The sequence below is a fragment of the Cajanus cajan genome, chromosome 5, assembly GCF_000230855.2.
Source record: "Cajanus cajan strain Asha chromosome 5, NIPB_CcT2T_4, whole genome shotgun sequence".
Lineage (NCBI taxonomy): Eukaryota > Viridiplantae > Streptophyta > Magnoliopsida > Fabales > Fabaceae > Cajanus > Cajanus cajan.
In genome coordinates, this window is record NC_138521.1 from 49,380,857 (window position 1) to 49,406,652 (window position 25,796).

At 34.9% G+C, this 25,796-nt stretch overlaps 2 protein-coding genes across 4 annotated transcripts; one reads left to right on the forward strand and one right to left on the reverse strand.

Moving 5' to 3' along the window:
* Positions 1-522: 522 nt before the first annotated feature.
* LOC109788178 (kinesin-like protein KIN-4A) lies at positions 523-11,866 on the forward strand. 3 transcript variants are annotated; one of them, XM_020346845.3, is made up of 26 exons: positions 523-1,046; positions 2,021-2,167; positions 2,255-2,404; positions 2,669-2,928; positions 3,054-3,241; positions 3,357-3,481; positions 4,007-4,043; positions 4,832-4,923; positions 5,042-5,149; positions 5,235-5,348; positions 5,449-5,542; positions 5,947-6,059; positions 6,552-6,647; positions 6,743-6,856; positions 6,957-7,073; positions 7,156-7,236; positions 8,208-8,279; positions 8,375-8,468; positions 8,543-8,574; positions 8,949-9,046; positions 9,146-9,238; positions 9,347-9,568; positions 9,932-10,094; positions 10,327-10,479; positions 10,564-10,870; positions 11,468-11,866. In XM_020346845.3, exons 1-25 carry the CDS (start codon positions 930-932, stop codon positions 10,774-10,776), a joined length of 3,093 nt encoding a protein of 1,030 aa, XP_020202434.1. In that variant the 5' UTR covers positions 523-929; the 3' UTR covers positions 10,777-10,870; positions 11,468-11,866. The 3 variants fall into 3 exon arrangements, with proteins under 3 accessions (XP_020202434.1, XP_020202435.1, XP_020202436.1); XM_020346846.3 differs by having other exon boundaries at positions 11,479-11,866; XM_020346847.3 differs by lacking the exon at positions 523-1,046 and adding an exon at positions 1,314-1,448.
* An 8,460-nt stretch (positions 11,867-20,326) lies between these two features.
* Positions 20,327-24,230, reverse strand: LOC109788182 (Leucine-rich repeat protein kinase family protein). Its single transcript, XM_020346852.3, has 2 exons — positions 22,704-24,230; positions 20,327-21,516 (listed from the first exon to the last, which is right to left on the reverse strand). The coding sequence occupies exons 1-2, from the start codon at positions 24,010-24,012 to the stop codon at positions 20,957-20,959; spliced, it is 1,869 nt and encodes a 622-aa protein (XP_020202441.2). The 5' UTR covers positions 24,013-24,230; the 3' UTR covers positions 20,327-20,956.
* Between the last annotated feature and the right edge of the window lie 1,566 nt (positions 24,231-25,796).

The following is a 25,796-nucleotide window of genomic DNA, read 5'->3' on the forward strand; positions in this document are numbered from 1 at the left end:
AAGTTGAAGGTCACAAAATATTTTTATAGTCAAGGGTGTGATTTAGCGGTAGGGGTATTCACGCTTAAGCAAAGTTAGGGTTCGAATTCTGTCTTGTGTATGTAGTCGCGTTAAATCTTGAGACCAGTTATCTCACCCTTTGAGGTTCCTTCTAGAAAAAAATAAAAATAAAATCATAATCCATCCAATAAACAGTGTCGCTTAATGTAACAATAATAAATAGCAATAGAAATAAAAATAAAAAAAAGGAAAGAAAAGGAAATGCAACTACATCATTTACTCACAAGCCACACAGCATGAACAGAGTCATAAATAAGCTTATACTCACATTATACGATACCGTTGGTCATTACTGTAGTTTATTTAAATGAAATAATAAATAAATTAGGATTTAGGAGTTGGTTTGTCCTTGTGCAATTGGAGGTGGTGTTTTCTTAAAAGACAAAAATGAAAATGAAAATAAAAAAAAAAAAATAAATGGAGGGAAAAGAGAGTGGCAGAGAGGGAAGGGAAGAGTCAAGACAGTTGGACGCCGGGACTTGTTGACACGAGGAATAGAAGAGAAAGAAAACAACTCATCAAATAATTAAAAAAATAAAAATAAAAAAAGAGAAAATAGAGGCATTGCAGAGTGAGAGAAAGAGTGTGCGTGTGTGCGCATCTCCATAGAAGATAGAGCAGTGAGAAGTAGTGAAAGAGAAGAAAAGTGACACCAATAGTGTTGTTGTTGCTTAGTGTTTCTGCTCCGCTACTCTTCAAACTTCTTCTTCTTCTTCTTATTCTTCGTTTTCTCCCAACAACCACCACTTCCTCTCTCTCTTGCTGTTAAATCCACCTTCCTTCTCTTGTTTGCTGCTGCATCCTTTTCTTTCATTCTACTCCTAACTAACTGTTCACTCTCACGCTCTTTTCTGCGCTTCTCGCTTCCCATGGAACCATCGGAGAATTGCTCTGTCAAAGTCGCTCTTCACATTCGTCCTCTCATTGCCGATGAACGACAACAAGGTTGCGTTGAATGCGTTTCCGTCACGCATGGGAAGCCTCAGGTACTCGCTCATTCATTCACCTCATCTTTTTCCTCCTCCCAATTTTTCTTTTCTAATTTTTTTTTCCAGCTTTTAATTAACAATAATAATAATAATAGTTATTATTATTATTATTGTCGTTTTTGTCGTTTAGCGATGAATTCATTAATTAATGGCGTCTTCATCAGCTTAATTATCATTTGGAAGATTCTTTCTTTCTTTTTATGTAAATGGAAAAAATTAATTTATGATTCCTTTCTTGTTTACTTACTATCGAAACTTCGATCGCTTTGTTGAAAATGAAAAATTAGAAGTCCAGTTTCAGAGGTTTTTCTTAGGATTTGGGGTTGTTATTGTTGCTCGAAAGTATTTATGGGTTTTATACGTTGTTATTATTAGTCATGATGGCTCGTGTCGCTATTTGTGAGCATTTTCCTCTTTCATGCTAGAAGTGATTTTCACTTGCGCTCATCCTATTTTGGATTGGTTTATCGTTTTGCATTACTCGTTCCTTTTCTTTGTCTTACTCGCACTGAAATTGATCCATGGGAATAAAATTTTTCAATTGCATGTAATTTCGTTTCTGGAAATTTATAGCAAGTTGGTTTTACAATTTTTTGTCAAGGCACCCAAATTATATTTGGAATTTCTCCTATTTTATTAAGCTGAGATCAGGAGATAAAATGATTATTGCTATATGTCATATACAGTGTTCATAAAACAAAACTCGTTCTCCTATTTGGACCATGGACTTAAATTCCATAGAAACATAATCCTTTGCATGGAGTTATTGTATTAAATGAATTGAGACAAGCATTAAATTACGTGCATTCAACGCTGAAAGTTCACCTGCTTTGAAAATTTTGTCGATGAATTTAAATTTTCTGATATTATTTCACTGTTACATGTGGGAAAGGTATATGTGACCCTGATAATCTGCACATTTCTTGTGCTCTCGGCTCCTGATAATCTGATTATGGTATTTCAATGACCAGGTTCAAATTGGGTCACATTCCTTTACATTTGATTATGTTTATGGAAATGGTGGATCTCCTTCCGTTGACATGTTTAAGGAATGCGTTGCTCCATTGGTTGATGGTTTATTCCAAGGTTACAATGCTACAGTACTTGCTTATGGTCAGGTAGGTCAATTTGCTTGTCATGTACACTTGAAGTTGAGAAGGATCATTCTGTTCATCTTTTGTATTTGACATACATATTCGCCACAGACAGGATCCGGGAAAACGTATACCATGGGAACTGGCTACAATGACAATTGTCGGACTGGATTAATTCCTCAGGTTATGAATGCCTTGTTCAACAAGATTGAAACACTAAAGAATCAAACAGAATTTCAGTTGCGTGTCTCCTTCATTGAGGTATATATCTACTATGCTATGCTGGTTTGTATATGTTCAAAAATTAAGTTTATTTTTTTAAATTTGAACCCTTGTACAGTAAATAACTTGTCAAATTATGGATGTTCCATGTGAAATGTTTTCCGCACTGCAGTTTATTTTGAAACAATGCTCCAAATCTAAAAGTGGCTGGCTGTGCCTGTGCATTGATTTTTGTAGTAAAAGGATATGTTTCCATGAATTCTTATGCTTGTCATGGTCTTAATTATGCATTTGATTTTGAAGATTTTGAAGGAAGAGGTGAGGGACTTGTTGGATGCAGTATCTATGGGCAAATCAGAAACCTCTAACTCTAACGGCCATTCTGGAAAAGTAACTATTCCTGGGAAGTCACCAATAACAATTCGTGAAACATCAAATGGAGTAATCACACTGGCAGGAACAACTGAAGTTGCTGTAAGTACATTACAGGAGATGTCTGGTTACTTGGAGCAGGGTTCTTTAAACAGGGCAACAGGAAGTACAAATATGAACAACCAATCCAGGTAAATGAGTTCCCATTCTTCCTTGTCCTCATAATAAATAAATGATACTTGATGCTGTCATTTCTATGGTTTCTATTTAATCTTTTTAGTCTAATAACTTGTGGTTCCTCTTTTGTTTGCATTAGTCGGTCACATGCCATTTTCACAATTACATTAGAACAGATGCACAAACTCCATTCTGTTTCTCCAACCAATGAATCTTCAGACGAGGATATGGGTGAAGAATACCTTTCAGCAAAGCTCCATTTGGTAGATCTAGCTGGATCCGAACGAGCTAAAAGAACAGGTTCTGATGGTCTGCGTTTGAAAGAAGGTTGGTAATACATGATTAACCTGAATACCTTGTATATCTATCTCAAAATAGTGTCAGAGTGTTTCAATAATTGAAATTGATAATGACAAGGATTTAATGACTATTATTATAATAGGCATTCACATCAATAAAGGTCTTCTTGCTCTTGGTAATGTCATAAGTGCGCTGGGGGATGAGAAAAAGCGAAAGGAGGGTGTGCATGTTCCTTATCGGGATAGCAAACTCACTCGACTCTTACAGGTTAGAGTAACATTTTGTTGTTTGACATACTAGTCATATATACACTATCAATATAAGGTTTAAACATCAAGATTTTCTCCTTTCCCAATAAACCACTCCTCTCATGTTTTTGCCATTTTGAAATAAGATTTGCCATAGCTTTGCTTTTTGGTGCTATTACACTAGGTCTTTAAAATTCCTTGCTATGGATTATGTATCTTAACATATATATTCTTTATATATTTCAAAGTTTAATCAAAGCTTGAGGGATTCTATCTCCTGCATAAATATTTCTTGACTACAACTTATTTGTGGCTTTAAAGTTTTCAAGGAACTATCTACTTAATACAAAATTCAAATAGAAGTATTCGGTACTGAATAATTAAATTTTGGTGTTACAAAATAATAGCTACTGCTTATCTGTATCTACTATATGGGACATTGCTAGATTGACATTTTTTAGAGCTTACCCTTTCCATTTAAGACAGGAACCAAGAATTCTTAGTTTCTTATCTTTTGATCCAAAATCACTGGTTCTTATTGCAGGATTCACTTGGTGGAAACAGCAAAACTGTGATGATAGGTAATACTGCTAAAAGATGATTCATGGCTCCAAATATTTGTGTGTTTAAGTATGTTCCTGTTTTACTCGTGTTCAATCCACTTAAAATATGAAATATTCCTCTCCTTCAGTTCATTTTGTTTTAGACTTTTAGTTGAAGCCAGCTTATTGCAGGGGGGAAATTTTATTTGATTAATGTATGAACCAGTTAACTAATTTCAAGTTCTTGTAGTAACATTTATTTGCTTCTTGGTCCATGAAGACTATTCATTTTTTCAACATGTTGGGTATCTTCCTATTATATACCACAAAATTAGATGGGCAGTCTTTTCATCTTTCTTATTATATTTTAAGAAAACTTAATAATGCCCTTTTTTACATGCCATTTATACTAAACTGGTCAAGCAGTAAAAGATACTCTAGGAACACATCTTATTTATTCACGGACTTGTTGATTGAGCAACAGTTGGTCAAAACATTGGGGAGGTCCATTGAAGACAAGATGAAATTGGACCACATACATAATTCATCATGCTGTTTGACATAAAAGATTCTGATGTCAGACATTTCTGCCAATTTCATTGCTATTCACATAAAAGCATTTGCTGGTTTTGTACTTTACAAGATGAATGAAAGATTTCTTTTCGTCCTTTTAGACATATTTATTAGATACTGTATTGTATTGTGTATATCTAATATAGATAATGAATTGTTGTCATATATAGATAAATATATAATGTTGTTTCCCATATTAAATAATTATTTTTTTTACATGCTCTTCAATAACAAAATGTTTCCCCTTCTTCCAGCTTGCATAAGTCCTGCTGATGTCAATGCTGAGGAATCTCTCAATACTCTCAAGTATGCAAATCGTGCTCGCAATATTCAAAATAAGCCTGTTGTAAGTTTCCAAAATTATTTGTTTCGTAAGTTTTTGTCCTGTTTTTTGCCTCAGGAAGATAAGGAAATTCATTCTGATCAAGTTCCGCATGTTATAACCTATATTGTTAATTTTACAGGTTAATCGAGATCTAATATCCAATGAGATGCAGCAAATGCGCCAGCAGTTGAAGTACTTGCAGGCTGAACTTTGTTCTCGTGGAGGAGCCCCTGCTGATGAAATGCGGGTATTTATCATAACTCGAACTTGCTTTTTAAATTAGCACAAGATTATTTTAGTTTTATGCATAGCATGCCGCTCTTCTTGTGCAGGTTCTTAAGGAAAGAATTGCTTGGCTTGAGGCAACTAACGAGGATCTCTACAGAGAACTTCATGAATATCGCAGTAGATGTGCTTTTGTAGAGAGATGTGAAGTTGATGAATCAGTATGTGAATAGAAAAATTGTAATTTAAATGCTTGTCTGTTATTCTTATGTTGATTAAATATCATCGACATAATTGACTTCTTTTTTCCCCTTTTATCAGGACGGACCCATTTATCTCATGAAAACTGATGGGCTTGAGAGGTGCATTCAGAGCTTAGATTCATCTGATCATCCCATGGTTGGAAGTATATCAGGTATACATTATTAACCTGTATTTTTTGAGTCATAAGAACCTAGTGGATTTTATAATTTAAGAATTTCAATATATAGGAATTTTAACCTGGTAGAGCTGGAGAGGAAACAGATAACTCATCCCCCTGCTTCTGTTTTTCTGGAAAAATACATGAGCTTTTTTACCTGGTTCTTATTTCTGAGTTATAATACATAGGGATTTACTCATTAATGGAAGGTGTGCATTCTCCATACATGGGAACTAGAGTCCAAAGATGAATGATATGAGATTAAGCTGGGGCTTGATATTTGGTTGTTGTATTATGTGTTTGAGACACAATTGTTACCCATTCTGTTAGTGAAGCTCTGATACTTTTGGCCAAGTCTTCAACATTTGGACACTATCTCCTCTCTCCCCATTTTGCAGGTGAGGATTCTAGAGAAACTGATGAAGCAGCAAAAGAGTTGGAGCATGTACTATTACAAAATACCTTGGATAAAGAGATGAATGAGTTGAATAAGCGCTTGGAGCAGAAAGAGGTTTCACTTTTATATTTGTTTTGAAATTGTATATGAGTGATTGTAAATATCTCCTGAGAAAGTTATATTTTAATCTAATTATGCTCATTTCAGAATTCATTTTATGCTATATACATCAAATTCGATGAGATGTGAACTTGTGAATCTATGTATAATATTAATATATCTCTCACTCTCAGAAGCAACATTAGTGGGCTCTATATAACTGTTGAGAAGTCAGTACAAAAGAATTCAAAGTTTAGCCAAGTTAGTACCTTCCAAAAAGCAGTTCAGGAAGGGTATTGGAATTGTTAGTTCTTTATTTAATTGATCCATATGCCAAGACCATAGGGCCACAAAGAATACATGTTTAGATGCAGTGTTGAACTTTATGGTGTTTCTTATCTGGGTGAACATTAGGCTTTTTTCTCTATATCATTCTCTATTATGATCAAAGCAGAGAGATGTAATTTCTATTGAGTATCTAAATCTATCACCCTTTTGTTCTCGCAGTCTGAGATGAAGCTCATTGGAGTTGATGCTGAAGCACTCAAACAGCACTTCGGGAAGAAAATTATGGAACTTGAGGAGGAGAAAAGAAAAGTGCAGGTTGAACTGGACTCCTTTAATTTTAAATATCTATCAAGTGCCGCCCAAGAAGTCTCTATTTTTATCCTGGTGATGGATTTTGGACTCATTAACAGGAAGAGAGGGACCGTTTATTGCACGAGGTAGAGAGTCTTGCTACTAATTCAGATGGACTAGCACACAAAACTCATGATGTTCGTGGCCAAAAGTTGAAAGCATTGGAAGCACAGGTGATTTTTGGCTTGCATTAATGTCATTCTTGAGTCAAAAAGTTGTCATTCTTGGCCAATAATTTTTTCATTCATTTTTTTATAAATATTGAAACGACAGATTTTAGACCTCAAGAAAAAACAAGAAAGCCACGTGCAGCTATTAAAGCAAAAGGAGAAGAGTGAAGAAGCTGCAAAAAGACTGCAGGCTGAGATACAGTATATCAAGGCTCAGAAGGCCTGTTTCCATTTGTTGAGCTGATTAATTATCAATTTTTTTTTTTTTCCATATCTGACATTCGTATTTGTATATATTGCAGGTTCAGTTGCAGCATAAAATGAAGCAAGAGGCAGAACAATTTCGACAATGGAAGGCTTCTCGTGAGAAGGAGCTACTCCAGGTGATTTTCTTAATTTTATAAAGATGTCACTTGCCATCATAATTTTGTTTTATAGTTTAAAAATAAAGAGGACTTGCAATTTTCGTTACAGTGATTAAAATGAGGGCCTATTGTTTCTACAGTGAATGCATTGTGCACACCTTTCACTGTCCACGTTGTCTCAAAACATGAACCATGCCAGACTTTTTTTGAATGTTGTTGTAATCTTTATGTGCTTCTTACCCCCATCAAATTATGGAATCCGTGATTGCATATTGCATTTGACTGCTTTAGTTATAAAACCATTAGAGTTTAGTTCTAGCAACTTTAAAAATTTGTGATGGTTGTCATGGCATGGTATTTTAGCCTCTATGACCATGTGGTCAGGAGTTTGATCCTTGCAGTTCCCATTTTTTTTTTTTTTTTTTTTTTTTTATATATATAAAAATTGAATTTCTGCACAAAAGAAGATGGATCTATGTTACCCATGGTTCAAGCTCAGAGGGTTGTTGTGTGAGGGGACAAGGTAGATATAAAACCATTTGTAAGCCTTCGCTGAATGGCTTAAACTTTTGGGAGAGTTGGCCTTCGAGAACTACAATTTTATTTAAGATAAAGTGACAAAAATAACTACATGATATTTAAATAAAATACTGTTTCTCTAGGCTTCTGTTTCTTATCAAGCATATTTATTAAAGTTAAGATTTTTATTTGTTCTGGAATTGTAGTATTTTCCTTTGTTTTATATATAGTTATTGAAATACTTCATAAAATAGACTTTTCTTTTAAGTTTTCCGTGCTTTGTACTTGGTTGACCCTGTTATTTTATTTCAAGAATACTTGGTTATTGATCTATAGAAAAATGCTGCATATTTGCAATGGCTTTGTCCTATAAAAATTATTCATGCTGTGGTTGTGCTTGAAAATTGTATTATTATGTGTGGTTTTGTCATATAAACATAATTTTAATCTTTATTGTTTATTTTAAGCAGTTGAAAAAGGAGGGAAGAAAGAATGAGTACCAAAGACATAAGCTTGAGGCTCTAAACCAGCGGCAAAAAATGGTAATTTAAAGATTTAAAATTAGGTGGGAAATTGCCGTGTGATTGATAGGGAATGAGAATGAAGTTGATAGTAGATGGTTAATTATTATTTGCAGGTTCTTCAAAGGAAGACAGAGGAAGCAACAATGGCTACAAAAAGGCTAAAGGAATTGTTGGAAGCCCGCAAATCTTCTCCCCGTGATAACTCTGGTATAACATGACTTGGAATTACTTTCTTTTTACTATATATTCTAGTTTCCTAACTATTTTGTTGTCTCATTCAGTTTATTCAAATGGACATCTACAGCCCGGGCTGGTAATTACCTATACTTAGCTTATATATTATGCATTTTGTCAGCTTAAGAGTCAACAAAAACTTTTGCAAAAAATCAACTCAGATTGGTATGCTTTTGCTGGCTACCTTCGAACCTACCATAAGTGAAACAGTGTCATCCTTAGGAATCCTTTGACTTTGAGAAATTGATATCTTTCTATTAGCTATTAAATCAGGCTTGCAAGTTGATTTGAATTGTACTTGATGTAATTCTTCTGTTGAATTTCTTTCATTACATTATAAAACTAATATAGCTTCTACACCTGCTTATCATACACTTCAAATCGACTTTTCTGTTATTTACTATTTCTAATAGATTTGTTTTAGAACAATTTTAACCTGATTTGTATGTCCAGGTCAATGAAAAATCCCTCCAAAGGTGGCTTGATCAGGAATTGGAGGTCATGGTACATGTGCATGAAGTTCGTGCTGAATATGACAAACAAAATCAAGTGTAAGTGATCACGATTTTTCCTCCTTTTTTCCCCTCCTGTGCAATATATCACATTCCCAAATTATATGTTCTTTTACTATTGATTGGTTTTTTTTTTAGCCTAGCTGCCCTGGAAGAAGAGTTGGCTTTACTAAAACAGGATCAGTTTTCAGATGGGCAGAGTATTCACACGGGAAAAAGCAGATATTTGAGGTAGAATTTTTTCCATGCTTTAGTGTATGCCTGGTGTCTTTCTGTTTCCATTTTGGTGCAATTGACTGTTTCTGTGACATAAGATTTCCTCGTTTTACCATTTGTTAGGCTGTTATCCATGTCACCAGATGCAAAAGTTGAGAGAATAGCTTCTCTTGAGAACATGCTGTGCATGTCTTCAGTTGCTATGAAAGCCATGGCATCACAACTTACTGAGGCAGAAGAAAGGGAACGATCATTGAATAACCGTGGTCGTTGGAACCAGCTACGCTCAATGGGAGATGCAAAGAATGTGCTTCAGTATTTGTTCAATGCTACTGCAGATGCAAGGTGTTTTCAGAATCTTCTGAGGAACTGATTAAACTTTTCTAGTTTTTTTTTTTTAATATATCAATTGGCTAGAGAGAGAGTTGTCAATTTACAAATTACAAATATGACCATTTTCTACATAGTCCAAAGGAAAAATAAATCCTTGACAGTTTTTGAGAAAATCTAGGCAGGATGTCAGATACTGTTGATTTCCTTTCTTCTGAGATGATTCACTTTCTGTACTGAGCATTTGCAGTGATTTTTTACCTGGGTAGTGTTTTTTTGTTGGCTATATTAAATGCCCCCTGTTTTTTTTTTGAAAAACTTTAGAGGCTTTATGTTTCCTATATTCTAAGTAATGGCAGTTGGCATCATCTTTGACAGGTGCCAATTATGGGAAAAGAATATGGAACTTAAGGATTTGAAAGAGCAACTAAATGAGCTTGTAGCACTACTACAACAAAGTGAAGCACAGATTAAAGAACATGTAAAGGAGCAAAAAATAAGAGAACAAGCCATTGTCACCTCATTGAATACACCATCATTGGTGAGATTTTACTCATTTATTTGCAATTAGCACGAGCTTGTGTTTTCAAATGTTTCAACTCCTACCTTAGACAGCTACAGAGATCTGTAGTTTCTTGATTATGTATATCAATTATTTATTATTTATATTCTAAACTAGGATTAATTATAGTTTCTTGATCACATAAGAGATCTTACAAATTTAATCTTTCATTCATTTATATTTATATCAAGTTTTTGACTGAAACCAACAGGAAAACTCACGGTCCTTGAAACACCTTGCGGATGAAATGAGTGGTCCATTGTCTCCAATGTCACTTCCTGCTCCGAAGCAACTCAAATTCACCCCTGGAGTTGTTAATTGGTCAACCAAGGAGTCAGCTACATTTTTAGATGAAGCACGAAAGGTATCCCTGCTACATTCTGTTTCTCTGATGATGATGATGATATTATTTGTTTTTCAATTAAGTTATTATGGGTTTTATATTCAGATGGTACCCATTGGAGAGTTGTCAACAAAGAGGCTAGCAGCTATAGGACAAGCCGGAAAACTTTGGAAGTGGAGGAGAAGTCATCATCAATGGCTGCTACAGTTTAAATGGAAGTGGCAGAAGCCCTGGAAACTCTCAGAATGGATCAAACACAGTGATGAGACAATTATGAGGTCAAGGCCTCGAGCACAAGCTTTGATTAATGCGATGTGATGTGATGTCGAGCTCATAGTAAGGGGCATTATGATTCTGAATACCGACCGTGATGTGTTTCAACACGGCTTGAAAGAACGACAGTTGATTGCAGGTAATCTTTACCCTGCTATTCCGCAAGTTACTTTTAACACCCAAGACTGTCCAGCATTGTGTGTTTTATAATCTTTTCCATACTACCTAAAAACAAGTATTACTTGATTTCTTTATGCGAATGAAGCAACTGATTTATGCTATGGGAAAAATAAGATAAAATGAATTAAAGGGGTAAAATGAATCAAGTTTTTCACCTAAGTTAAAATTTACTGATGTGCCTCAACTCTTTTTTAGAAGTTTCTCATGGATTATTTTGTATTTGTATTTTGTAAAGATATATTTGTTAGGAGGAACACTTTTTTTTTGGTTATTTATACACATAATTTTATAATGGTAAGATATTGTCTACTTTGGATTTACAAATATATATTTTGCTAGCTTATGCTATTTCTCCTTAAATATTTTAGTTATATTTCATTTACCATATTACTTCAAGATGTTTCCAGCATTGGCTTGAGAATATGTGGACACAGAATAGAGTCAGCGGCATGTATGATTAACGTCCATGATTTCTGAATGTTTTAGTTTATTATTAGTTTCCTTTAATTGAAACTCAAGTTGTGCTCCTGCACTGATTTATTCTCACAATTTGCAGTGTGCATGCAGGCATGATGTAAATTGGATGATTTTTTTGGGATTTATCAGTGTCTTTTTGCTCAGATGCAGTATGGTTGTCGGAGAAAGTTGTCATGATTCTGTGTAGCTTGTAACAACACATGGTAGGCGTAGCCCAACAGAACAATATTAGAGGAAGGAATTAGTTTTATAGTATATAGATTGATCGGGGTAACGTTTCACGCCTGCATAGATTAGAATATGTAGTTCGTGAAGTCATGTTAATTCTGTAGTGTTTTTTTACAAAATTTGTGAATTATGATCAGTACAGTGTGATAGTCTACTTTTTGTACAGATGTAATATTTCCCGAATTTGTTTGTTATACGTGGTCAGCTAATTGTCCTTATAGTTGATACATTTTTAATTCATTGTGATTGAGATCCACAATTGTCTCTGGAAACGACAAATGATTGAATTAAAATTTTTGAAGGCGTTAGGGACACCAGGGAGATTTTCACGTGAGTTTCTTACACACCAATTTCACTATATCTCTATACTTGTCTATCATCGGAGCTGATTAATTATACAATGAAAGGAAGGTAGAATACGGGGAGTTAATCACACACAAATTTAACTTTTTGGCATTAGATATGAGTTTTTGACACTGCTCAAAAGTTATTTCTATATTTTGCGGGACTTATATCTAGTGACGACTTATTATTACTCACGCTACTCTAGTCTCCAGTTGCAGTACAAATTTTAAACATAGACAATGTACTACTACCCAAAAGAAAAAATAAACAAGGACATTGGTTCAACTTAGTTGCTTGCTTAGTATCTTGTATTTTAACCAACACTTGTAACAACGGAGACGGGAAAATGAAATGGAGGGAAAAGTTGAAAGGTTAATTCATATCGTGACGGACACTAATAGGGTGTGTTGCATAAAATTAGCTTATAAATTGACTAAAAGAGTTAAAGTTAGAAATTGAAAAGTTGAAAGTTTATAAATTAATTGATTGAATTAAAAGTATTTGATAAAATTAGTTAAATAATGTAGAATGACATTTATTTATTTAATAATGAGAGTGAGAGAATAAAATGTATGAAAAATAATTTATAAGTTAAAAAGGGTAAAAAAAATTCAAGTTAATTAATGAGGATAAAAGGGGAAGAGGTGATTTTTATATATGTTAATGGATAAAAAAATTATAGTTAGATATGATTTTTAAGATAACCTTATATAAAGTGAATAAGCTCTACAACAAATTATATATTGAGCGGATATATTCTACAACAAAATTTTCTGTCCAAATCAAAGTGTTGTTTGAATGGTTGGATAAAAAATAAGTTCTCCAACAATATATTCAATGTAATTGTCTTTTTCATAATTTTCATTGACTCTTTTAAGTACTTGGTACGAGTAATGGAAATGAGGGGTAAACACCTTAGACTTCAAGGCTCTACCAATCCCAGTCCACAAAGTGACTCTTAAGAATACATGATTACTCTCTTGAAATTCTAAGTTCTTCCTCTTCCTATCTAAATAACTCTTCTACCTGCTTTGAGCTACTCTCATCCTATCTAGTATCATTTTGTCCTTTTTTGTAATCTGTTGTATTACATCAAGCCCTAGCACTAGGTTCTCACTAGGTTCATACCAACATAATAGTATCTTACACCTCCTCCCATACGGGGTTTCATAGGATGTCATCCCAATACTGAAATGGTAACTATTGTGGTAAGTGAAATCAATTAAAGACATGAAGCTATCCCAACTACCCCTTGCTCTAGCGTATAAGCTCAAAGTAGGTCCTATAATGATTGAATGGTTCTCTCAATCTAGCCATCAGTTTGTGGGTGATGAGCTGAATTTAGCCTAAGCTTGGTTCCAGAGCTTGGTGAAGACTCCCCTAAAATCTCGAGATAAACCTAGGATCTCTATCAAAAACAATGTTAGACCACGCCATTCAATCTAACAATCTCATTAATGTAGATGTTGACTAACTTATCTAAGGAATGCCTTGTATTAATAGGGATGAAGTAAATAGACTTAATCAATCTATCCACTATAATGCAAATGGAATCCAACCCCTTCACGGTCCTAGGAAACCCATTTACGAAGTCCATAGAAATATTATCCCACTTCCACTAAGGCACACTCAAAAGTTGCAATAAATTTTACGATTTTTGATTCTCTATTTTGGTTTATTGACACACTAATCAAGTACCTACGAACTTAGTTATATCTCTTTTTATTCTAGGCCACCAAAACATTTTTCTAAGATCCTAATATATCTTATGGGTTCCCGACTGGAAGCTAAGCTTACTCATATGTTATTCTTCTAATATCAACTTCTTGAGTTCAAGGTCACTAGGTATGCATACCTTATCCTTAAATCTTAACACTCTATCATCCTTCAAGTTAAACTCATTATCGTTTCTGTGACACCCTTACTACCCCAACACATATATAATATAATCTAATTAAGAAGAATAAACTTTCAAAGGGTTCGTAAAAGGGTTCACATAAAAATTCAAAACTGTTCTTTCTTCAATATAAGAAAATGACTGAAAAATAAAACTTGAAAGGTAAAATTTAAGAGTTTACAATTTTAAAAATCATTTATTACAATACCAAATCCATATAAATATTTTGTCCTAGAAATCCTCTGCCCCGATGTCACACTATCAGAACATTCCCATAATTTAACTGTTGGCATTCTAGATGCCACTCGTAGCCGGATCTTCTTCACCTAAAATATCCACAGTTTATACAGTGAGAAAAGAAAATATCCATATGCAAAGTACATACAAACACATCACAATATAATCTCATCATAATTCATTATTTAATATAAAATATATATATATATATATATATATATATATATATATATATATATATATATATATATATCAATCATTCATCATCTTCACATCTCAATTCACATTTAACATATCTCATTTCACATACATATCTCAATCCATCATAGTCCACACCAATTATACAATTTACAACATCATTTCCATATCCATAATTCATGTCAATCTTACAATTAACAATATCATTTCCACATCCATAATTCACACCAATCTTACAATTAACACTATGCCAAGACCTTGCCACATCTGACACAAGTGATACAGGTTAATTGCCTCCCACACCAAACCAGGGTCACGCCTTCCCTGTAGCATCACTTACCCAGGGGTCGTGCCATCCCTAGTCATTAAGGAGTACGCTCGTCCCTGAAGCATCACATACCCAAGGTTCGTATCATCCCTGATCATCCGGGAGTACGCTCGTCCCTGAAACATCAACTACCCAGGGTTCGTATCATCCCTGATCATCCAGGAGTAAGCTCGTCCCTAAAGCATCAACTACCAGGGTTCGTATCATCCTTGATCCTTTAGTGTGAGGAACCACAATCAAATTACAATCCATACAGTCTCTTGCAATTAACCCTATGCCAGGGCTGCCATAATCGACATAAGTGGTGTGTGTTAACTGTCTTACTCATCCCACACCATGCTAGGGTCACGCCCTCCCTGTAGCACAACTTACCCAGGGGCCGTGCCATCCCTAGTCACTGATGTGAAGCACCACAATCACAATCATAATCACATCCATACAACATCTCATCTCATAATTCAAATTCACATCACGTACACAATTCCACCTCACATACACAACAGATAAGCCCAACAAAATAAGGGTTTACACACCCTTCGAGCAATTCACATCTAGATCATCAATTCTTATCAAATAATATACCAATAACATTCATAAATTAATATTATAAACAATGGAATTATCAATTTAATATAACTTTAACATAAACAATAAAAACCCCAATTCTTTCAAAACCTAACTCACAAACACTTTTCTACAGTTTCGTTCTCCCTCTCAGATCATCATTCTTACAAATTAAATATATATTTCTATTCCTCAACACATACAGAATCTAATGGTATCATTAATTTCTCAAACAAAAATATTTCAATTTTTCCAAAACCTAGTCTACAGGCACTTTTCTATAATTTCGTTCTCTCTCCCAGAGCATCATTTTTACAAATAAATCATATATTCATAATCCTAAATTCACAAAGAATCAAATAAGACCAATAATTCTCCAAATAGAAATAATTATAAAATTGCTCATAATCCTAAAGGATTCTTCCTCTACCCAATTCCCTCATGTAACTCTACATATAAATAATTCCCTTTTTCCCCCGTACTTGGATAAACAACAGTTGAAACTACAACAGGGATCTCTTGATCTCCTCCTCTAAGTGCCCCATGGTCTTCAGAGAGAAGAAGAGGGGAAGAAGAAAGAACAGAAGAGAATAGGAAGAGAGAATGAGAGATGTGAGAAAATGAGAGGTAAGGCCTCCTATTTATAGGAATCCGCCTCAGCTAATCCGGAACGACCCGTTCCAAAAGTGGAACGGCCGTTCTGGACCCTCCAGAACCAAGCAAAAATCTCAACTGGAACGGCCCGTTCCAAAACCGGAACAGCCCGTTCCAAAACCCAGCAGAACGGCCCGTTCTACTTTCAGAACGGCCCGTTCTCCAAACCAGAACGGCCCGTTCTCCAACCGGAACGGCCCGTTCTCAACTACGTTTTTTAGGCAAATTCTTTATTCCGGAACGGCCCGTTTCACTTTCGAAACGGCCCGTTCCAAGCAACGAATTGGGCCCACGGCCCAATAAAAATTTGGGCTGTTACAGTTTCCTTGTCTTATAGCTTCTACTCTAGCTACTAAGAATGGATTTACCTTTTGACTCTCCCTAATCTCAACTAATAGGTCACAAGTCACTACCATCATGATAAGTTTCACACTACTAGGGATAATCTCACATGCTAGGCTAAAGTCTCTAAACTCTGCAATCAAATCCATCTACTTAATCATTAAAGTTGATACAATCAAGGATTTCCTACTCAATGCATCAGCCACCACATTGACTTTATCCTAATGATAATTGAACTAAAAATCATAATCCTGAAGGAATTCTAGCCACCTTCTTTGTCTCATATTGAGTTATTTTTTATCAAATAAATACTTGAGGCTTTTGCGGTCACTAAACACTTCAAATCTAAAACAATAAAGATAGTGTCTCCAAAGCTTTAAAACAAAAACTACAACTATTGACTCAAGGTCATGTGTAGGATAGTTCCTCCTATGGGTTTTCAATTGTTTAGAAGCATAAGCTACTACCTTCCCATCTTGCATTAACAATCCCCCTAAACCCAACTTGGATGCATCTTAATACACTACAAAGGGTCTACTAGTGTCAGGTAACACTAAAATATGTGCACTAGTCAACTTCTCTTTAAGGCTTTGGAAGCTACTCTTACACTTGCTATCCCAAAGGAGACTTGTCCTTTCCCAGTCAATTTGGTCAAAGGTAGTGCTAATTTAGAAAAACCCTCTATAAATTTCTAGTAATATCCTGTCAAACCCAAAAAAATTCTAATCTCACTTATAGAGCTTGGGGTTTACCACTCAAGAACTACTTCTACCTTGGAAGGATCTACTATTATACCCCTACTAAATATGACGTGTCTCAAAAAACTAACCTCCTCGAGCCAAACGTGCACTTAGATAATTTAGCATAAAACTGTCTTTTCTTAAGCGTTTGCAATACTATCCTCAAATGTTCCTCTATCATCTTAAAGTATATCAAGATACCATTTATGAAAACAACTACAAATCTATCTAGATAAGGGTGGAAGATTTTATCCAGGTAGTCCATGAACATTGAAAGTGCATTAGTCACACCAAACGACATAACTAGGTACTCATAGTGATCGTAGCAGGTCCTATAGAAAACTTTTGGTGTATCCTTTTACTTAACACAAATTTGATGGTAACTTGACCTAAGATCTATCTTACTAAAAATGCATGCTCCAACCAACTGATCCATAAGGTCATCTATCCTAAGTAAGGAACATTTACTCTTAATGGTTACCTTATTCAATTAACGATAATCAAGTACATAACCTCGTACCCTCATCCTTTTTTCTTCACTAAAAGAATGGGTGCTCCCTAATGTGATACATTAGGCCTCAAATTATTTGTCTAACAACTCCAACTATTTCTTAAGTTTAGACAACTCTAAGAGAGTAATCCTATAAGGTGTTACTAAGATTGGTCCAGTTCCTAGTACAACATCTATAGCAAACTCTATCTTACGTTCAGGTGGTAGGCTAATCATATCCTCAGGAAATACTTTAGGGTATCTCATGTACCATAGTCTCACTTTCTAACTTTAAGTAGGCTAGCATCATAAAAATTAGCTGGAATAATTTTATTTTTATTATAATTTCAATTAGGATTCCAAACATTTTTTAAATTAAAAAATTATAAAAAAAAACTAAAAGTCAAGTATTACAAAAAAGACTTAATTCACCCAAAACTTTACATGTAGCAAAATTTAGAGACGTTTAATAATATAAATTTGTTATCTTATATATATATATATATATATATATATATATATATATATATATATATATATATATATATATATATATATATATATGATTTGCAAATGTGCATGTATGCCTATATAAAACAACTTTATAACGATAGGGACTAAAAAGATTTGAAAATTGTAAGTATAAATATTAAAAAGATATATATTATACTATAAGGATTAAAAATGATTTTGAAAAATAAGTATAGAGAATAAAAATGTCTACTTAAAAAGATGTATTATCTTGCTAGAATTGCTCTAAATAATATTTATCGACACTTCGTATTTCTTTGATATCCTCACCTATGATGTCCATTATTGAAACACTATTTTTTTACCCTCACAAAATTGAAGGTATCACATTAACATAAAACAAACAAAATTTTAAAAAAAATAACGATAAAGACTAAAAATATTAAAAATCAACAAGTATTAATTTATTATTTTATATTTATACCCCTAATAATATTATGCATAAAGTTCATGTTATGTTGCATTGTTTCTAACAAAAAAAAATTAAACATAACACTAATTTTGCAAAATCATTATTATTATTTTTATTTAATTAATAATTGTTCTTAATCTATGTAAAATAACTAACATAGACACTTATTATGAGGCATAAGAATACTTTCCTGTACATAATGACATCTATCATTTTTTTATTGTATCACAAGAAATTGATATTATTAGCCTAAATTAGAAAAGAAAAAAAGGATAAAATTGTATTGCTTTTGAAAAATAATAAATCAAATTAAACTTTTTAATAATAAAATAAATTAATTAAACCAATTAAATGAAAAATTAAAAAGAGTAATTTAACCTTGAAATTATCTAAATATATCGCAGTTTAAATTTATTATAAATTTAATAATATATATATATATATATATATATATTTAAAAATATTGTTATAATTTAAAATTACAAATCTCAACTAAAAAGTGATTAAAGAATAAAAGTATTTCATTACTCGTTTCGAACTCAATTATAAATAAATTTAACTAATTAAGACATTAATTAAAATAGTTAACATAATTTAATTTTATTAATTTTTATTAAAATAATTTTTTTTATTTCTACACCGTTCATTAAAATTTCTGTCAAAAATAAAAGTTAATCGTTAGAAGTGAAATCTCAATTAAATGAAAAAATATATTTTAAATATATCATTCAATAAAATAAAATTTATTGTGCATAAGATTATTATTTTTTACTCCCTCCGTTTTTTATTCATAGTTGTTTAAGGTTTTGCACGGGACTTAAGGAAATGATTGATATTTTAGTTTTCAAAAATATTTATTACTTACTTTCCTATTCTATCCTCTATTTTTTTATTGTATTTCGTTGGAAACATATTACCCTTTTAAATGCAATATTAACCATTAACTTCACATAGGTGGTTGGAGAAAAAATATGTAGACATTAGAAATAAATAGACACATTGTTCAATAAACATATATTAATTATCAAGAGTAAAAATGAGAAGAAAAAATAAATAAGTCATTAATTTTAATAAAATAACAATGAAAAAAAATGACAAATTTTGATAAAACCCATGAATAAAAAACGGAAAGAGTATATATTTGAGTACATAAAGTATATTTTAATACACTTTAAACAGCCAACTAACAGAGGAAACATAATGTCAGGTTAGTTTTGAATTCGAAATAAATTCAAAGTCCTTTACACTAGACAGGACTGTCTGACACAAAAGAGTAGGGGTAAAAATTGAACTGACGGGTGATAAATTGAATTAAATTACACTATAAAAATTCAAATTATTTGTAAAAAAAATCGAAATGAACTGTTTAAAAAAAAACACTAAACTAAACTGAAGTATTTAAAAACTAAATTGAATTACAAAACTGAAGTATTTTTATGAAAAAAGTAAAAATTAAATTTGTCTTCAAATTGTCCATCTTAGTGGATTAGTATGATAACTCAACAATTCAGGCTTTGAGAAAAAGTGAGGCAAAAAAAAATTGTGCAAATTTAGTTAAACCTAACAGACTAATCGAACCATGTTAGAGCACTAACTTTTAGACTTTAAGCCTAACAATTCTATTTGACACAAATTTTTTCTTTATTTTCCTTTAAAAAATTTAAATAAATAGATAAATAAAATAAAACTGACAAATTTGTGCTATCTTAATAGAGGAATGGATGGAAACAGTTCGATACAAAGTATAAACAGTTCAGTATAATTTAAATTTAATTCAAATTTTTAGTCTAATTCAATTCAATAAAAAAATTAACTCAGTTCAATCAATTCACCTGAACTAGTGTACAATTTGATTCGGTTCAAGCAAACTTCTTTTAAATTCTATAATATTTTTAGAAGCTGAGTTCAGTTCACCAGAACTGATGTACAATTTAATTCACTTCAAACAAACTTCTTTTAAATTCTAAAAAAATTTTATAAGTTGAGTTCAGTTTATTAAAATTGATAAGTTGGAAAAGAAGTCATGTTAACAGCCAGGCCTAGAGGGCTGGGATTTGTTAAATGAGCTTTACTCCTCCACCCTTTATACATGTAGGCCTAGACAGAAGACCTAGTTTTCTTCTTTTACATGCAGCGTCAGAAATCAGAAGACCTAGCTTTCCAGAAATGATATTGACCAAAACGAAGGAAAGGAACTGAGAAGACAATGTGTACATTTCGCCGGCCAAAGTCTTCACCCCAATCAGGCAATCAACCTTTACGTCCCTTTCTTGTCAGAGACAAAAACGTAGAAAATTTGAATAAAGCTCAAATAAATACATTCATATAAATTCTATTATTACTATGTCTAATTGTCTATCGACCAATAAAAAACTGCACTAACCAGCCACAGAAGCAGATGGTTCTGCATGATTTACTGTATAATTTGTGAGATTCCCGCAAAAATGATTGCTTAACCTTTCAACCTGACCAGCAAATCACTCCTTCATGTTCCTCCACGACCAATTTTCTTTCATTTTCAACAAGAGGACTTGACGGTGCTATTTGGTGTGATTATTTTCTCGCATACAAGCAACCAAGTCAGATTTACATGATTCACAAACTATGAGAGTCCGGAAAGTGCAGCATCCTTCATTGTAACACTGTCCTTTATTTCCTGTATCATCTTAAGAACTTGCCACATTGCTGGCCTCTGCTCCGGCGAGGTTGCACTGCAAATACTGGCAACCTCCGTCAGCATCTCTAGCCGGTTATCTTCACTAACATCGTCATCCCTCATTGCTCTAACCCAATCTTGCAGATCCGTTGGTGCAAGAAAAGGGTGTTGGGAGGGACGTTTACCCGTCAAAAGCTCCAGCAGAAGCACCCCAAAAGAATACACATCAGACTTGGAAGTGGCCCTGCGGCCAGACTTACGAGCCTCTGGTGCTTTATATGCTGCAGAATCAGGATCTTCAGGGAATGAAGGATCTGCAAAGAAGGCCAAACAGTAGTCCGTAATACAAGCTTCAAAGTCCACTCCGAGAAGGACGTTAGAGGATTTTAGGTTGCCGTGAATTAAAGACGAAACTTGATGGATATAAGCAAGTCCATGTGCCACATCTTCGGCTATTTTCAAGCATGATGTCCAATGCAAGGGTTTGGCCCTAGCTGATCTTGAACCTGCGCATGCAGCACCTACCTTAGTTAAGAAATAATTATCAACCATCAATCGGGCAAGACTGAAACTGATTGGTCCCCCATGCCCCCCCCCCCCCCCCCCAGCAATAAGTTCAGGACCTTTGAAAAAGAATAACAATAAAAATAGAAAGTTTTAAATAAAATTGCATTTGCATCAACTCAGGATCAACCGAATGAAGCACCATAATCAACCCGGCATGAAAAATAGTCCAAACATATCACACAACCCATCCAAATTAGTCCAAACAGGGTACGTAAAACAACCCGACCCTGTGTTTGCCGACATTGGATACCACCCTACGCCGAAAGCCGGTAAGGAAAACAAACAAACAAACAAACAATAAATAGGCAACACACAATATAGTGACCAATCTGACACATCACACCATTCCACATATACATCACACACTGACACTCAAACAACAACCAATAGTAGAACAACACACCATCCATTTCAAACTCTATTCGAAGCACCATGCCCCACAACATTTATCTTCAGTCTTATTCAAACGTTCATCAACTCCAAACCCAAAACTCAATTTGACATTGGAGTCGATGTTCTCAAAAAACAGTTTGCATCATTGTTTTCAACTTGATCGTGACCATGATTTCAACCACAAAGTTTTTGACTTTTGAGACTGCATCATGATCGCAATTACAGTCCAATCGACCCCATGTATTCGTAATTTTCCATAATATTAAAACCCCGATGAGATCGTAACCACAATTAAAAAACCTTAATTTGAATGCAAAACGCACAAAAAATCAAATCGAACAAGAGAAACTGCTCCATAAAAGAAATAAGTTCCTCTCCAAATAAGTTTCACCTCCCCCCTCCCCCTCCCAAAAAAAAATTCTACACATAGAAGGTAATTGAATTTTTTCTTCTTCTTCTTTTGCGAGTACTTTTGGAAAAAGTTAATTCAAATACTCTATAATTCACAAATTGTACTTAAAAAAATGAAAGAAAAAAAAAACCCAAATTTTATGGACCCTTTTAAGAACCTGGATACAAGTTTAAAAATTCTTTTGAGCGCTTCTCAACTAAAAAAAATACTAGGTATTTTTTTATTTATAGAAAAGCTTTCAAGACACGCTTCTAGCTTTTATCCAAAAGAGGCTGTATTGAATTCAGAAATTTTGTTAATAAATGAAAAAGAGAAGAATACCGTGAACGAGGTTGAAGAGGCTGCCATTGGGTTGATAATCATATATAACAAGCCTCTCTCCTTTAGCCTGAAAATAAGCTCTCAAAGGCACCAAATTGGGGTGGCGAAGCCTTCCCACAACCTCCATGTGGCGCTCAAACAGCTCCCCATCGCTCCCCTCACTGTTCCCTCCATCCAACCTCTTCACCGTCACAATGAGCCTCGAATCCATCACCGCCTTGTAAGTGGTCCCCACACTCCCCCTTCCCAACAACTCCGCCGAAGCCCTCATCAGCATCTCCAGCGTATACTGCTGCACCTCCCCGCAGCAGAACACCAAGCTCCCACTCCTGTGCGCCTCCTCCATCTTCCTCACCTTCACCTCCCTCTGGCTCTCACCCTCGCCAGAAACCGCTCGTTCCACAACCACCACCACCGCTCGCCTCCTCCTAACCAGCGAAATAACGGTCAGAGAGAGAGCCGCGACGAGAACAACCGCGACAATGAGGCCGAGGACCAACCCGGTTCTTGGGTGGTGTTTGGGTTTGGCGGTATTAGAAGGAACGACGACGATGCCCTGGGACTGTTCGCTCTGGCTCAAGGGCGCGGTGGAGGCGAAGAAGTGGGAGCGAGGGCATTGTTTGTGAAGAATCTCGCCGCAGAGGCCGGGGTTTTGGGAGAAGGATTGGGGGTTTAGTTTGGCGAGTGCGGAGGTGACGGGGATGGGGCCGGTGAGGTTGTTGTGGGAGACGTTGAGGAGTTTTAGAGAGGTTTGGTTGAGGGAGGGGAGCGTGCCGGAGAAGTTGTTGGAGTCGAGGCGGAGGGCGACGAGGCGGGGGAGGAGAGGGAGCTGCGGGGGGAGGGGGCCGGAGAGGTTGTTGGCGGAGAGGGAGAGGGTGATGAGGCGGTGGAGGAGGAGGAGGGAGGGGGGGAAGGCGCCGGAGAAGGCGTTGCGGTCGAGGAAGAGGGACTTGAGGTTGGTGAGGGGGGAGAGGTCAGGGATGGGCCCGAAGAGGGAGTTGTTGCGGAGGCTGAGGACGCGGAGCTGGTCCAGCTTGGTGAGGGTGTCCGGGGGGAATGGGCCGCGCAGGCCCATGGACTGGGCCACGAAGCGGACTACTCTCCCCTGCGCGCACTTCACGCCCTGCCATGAGCAGTAGTCGTAGCGCTCGTTCAGCGCGTAGAGGAGTCTGTTGTCTTGGTCGGCCTGCTGCTTGAAGGACAAGAGCGACACCGCGTCCGAGGGGAGCGCCGCGGGGGCCGAAGAGCCCAGCCTTGGGAGAAGCAAGAGGAGGAGTGTGAGTGTGAGTGTGAGTGTGAGACGATGCATTGTCGTGTGAATGGGTTTTTCAGCGTTTGGAGGTGGGAAACGGAGACATGTCTAGAATGTGAGTGAGGAGTAAGGAATGCGGAGCAGCTGGACTATAAGTCCGACTCACGTGAAAGTGGGGAATGCGCCAATTATTAACTTACCACCACTTTTCCTTCTTCTTCTTTTTTTTTTTTCTTTTTTTTCTTTCCCTAATACTCAAAGTAAAAGAATTGTAGTCTGTAGAATAACAATTTCGAATCCCATCTCGATTTGGACTCAGTTCGCTAATTTTAAGTATAAGCATAGTTAACTAAATCTTCCTTAACTTATTATGTATCGGGTTTAATGATGATGTAAAAGCTAACTTTCTAACATAATTTTGCATTATCTTTTAATTATAATTCACTACGAATGATAACCTACTTTAATATTAATTATTTTATAAATCATACAAATTATGTTTTTTAATTGATGGGTATTGTAAGAGTTTTTACACTAATAAAAAATGACTATTAAACTCTTAATTTTTTTCTTTTCTTAAATACAATAAAAGTATCCTTTGTCATAGACAGTTTTATTCAAATCTAGTAAAATAATTGTCAACAACAATTTTTTTCTCAAAATATTTAACAAAATTGTAAATTTTAATACCGTTGATTTAATTAGAATACTTCTATATCAATTGATTTACATGTTCGATTGTTATATTCCTTATTTTAATATTTAATTATTATTTTTTGACATTTTCATTTGAATTATCTTAATTTCTTTGAAAATACTACTTATTTTAAATAAAAAAAGACTATTCACAATTGTAGCACATTCTTCTTTCTTCTTCCTAGCTTTCACGGGAGTGTAACACATTGTAGTAGAGTTTTTGAGTAGAGATTCAAGCTTAGAGAGCTTCGAATTAGAAACCTTAGATGATTGGTGTACTGCTCTTTGAAGGGCTTTAACTTTCTTCTTCCTTCTCCTCTACTCTCTTGGATTTTAGAGGTAAGGAAAGCTTACAATTTGTTGGTTCCTGTGTTGTTCATATTTAATTCCATTCAAATCATTCTTGTATTTTTGAATTATGGTGTTAAATTGAGTTAGAATTGAAGTTTTGTGTTCTTGAAGCATGTTGAGGTGAATGTGATGATTTTTGGTTGCATGTTGTGTTTTTTTATTGGAATGGAAGTGATTGGGAAGTATATAATTGTTTTCTTGTGTTGCATGTTGAAAATGTTTGAGTTTCAAGTGGATTGAGCTAATTTGTAATTCTACCAAGTGTAAAAATCACCATTGCGTCAAGCACAACTTCAAGGAGCAAGTGTTATGTAGGCCAGAGGCTCTTTGCCTCATTGGCGCCAGCTGCGGATTAGTTACTTCAAGTGTGACTTAGAAGAGAACTCTCTAACTTGGTCATGCCAAGCGTAGGTTAAATGACATCTGACATGGATGCCCTAGGAGCTCTCTAAATTGGTGATATTGAACCCTAACTGAGTGGCGTCAAGAATGATCAAGACAAAAGTTATTTGCCTAGATGTTGTTAGCCACCAATGTTGTGATGTTGGACATGAGTCAAGTAAAGGCTCTTTATCTAAAATCGAGTTGGGTGTAGGTTTTGCTATGTCAAGCATGATTGCCACAAGGGTTCTCTACCTCATTTACTCTGAGCACTAGTAGTTGGGCACTAGATGTGGTCGAGCCAAAGGCTCTTTGCCTGAATGACGCAGGTGTAGGGAGAATGGTTCCAGAAGTGAGATGCCTAACGAAAATGTGTTGTTTTTTGTTTAAGTTTTGGCTATATTGTGCATAAA

What these genes read in the sequence shown, in the direction of transcription:
- LOC109788178 (XM_020346845.3), top strand. Translation starts at nt 930, where the DNA reads ATGGAACCATCGGAGAATTGCTCTGTCAAAGTCGCTCTTCACATTCGT. An exon ending in AGTATATCAAGGCTCAGAAG is followed by an intron (nt 7,074 to 7,155) that starts GCCTGTTTCCAT and finishes TATATATTGCAG; the next exon opens with GTTCAGTTGCAGCATAAAAT. An exon ending in GTGAGAAGGAGCTACTCCAG is followed by an intron (nt 7,237 to 8,207) that starts GTGATTTTCTTA and finishes TATTTTAAGCAG; the next exon opens with TTGAAAAAGGAGGGAAGAAA.
- LOC109788182 (XM_020346852.3), bottom strand. Translation starts at nt 24,012, where the DNA reads ATGCATCGTCTCACACTCACACTCACACTCACACTCCTCCTCTTGCTT. An exon ending in CCTCTTCAACCTCGTTCACG is followed by an intron (nt 21,517 to 22,703) that starts GTATTCTTCTCT and finishes CTGCATGCGCAG; the next exon opens with GTTCAAGATCAGCTAGGGCC.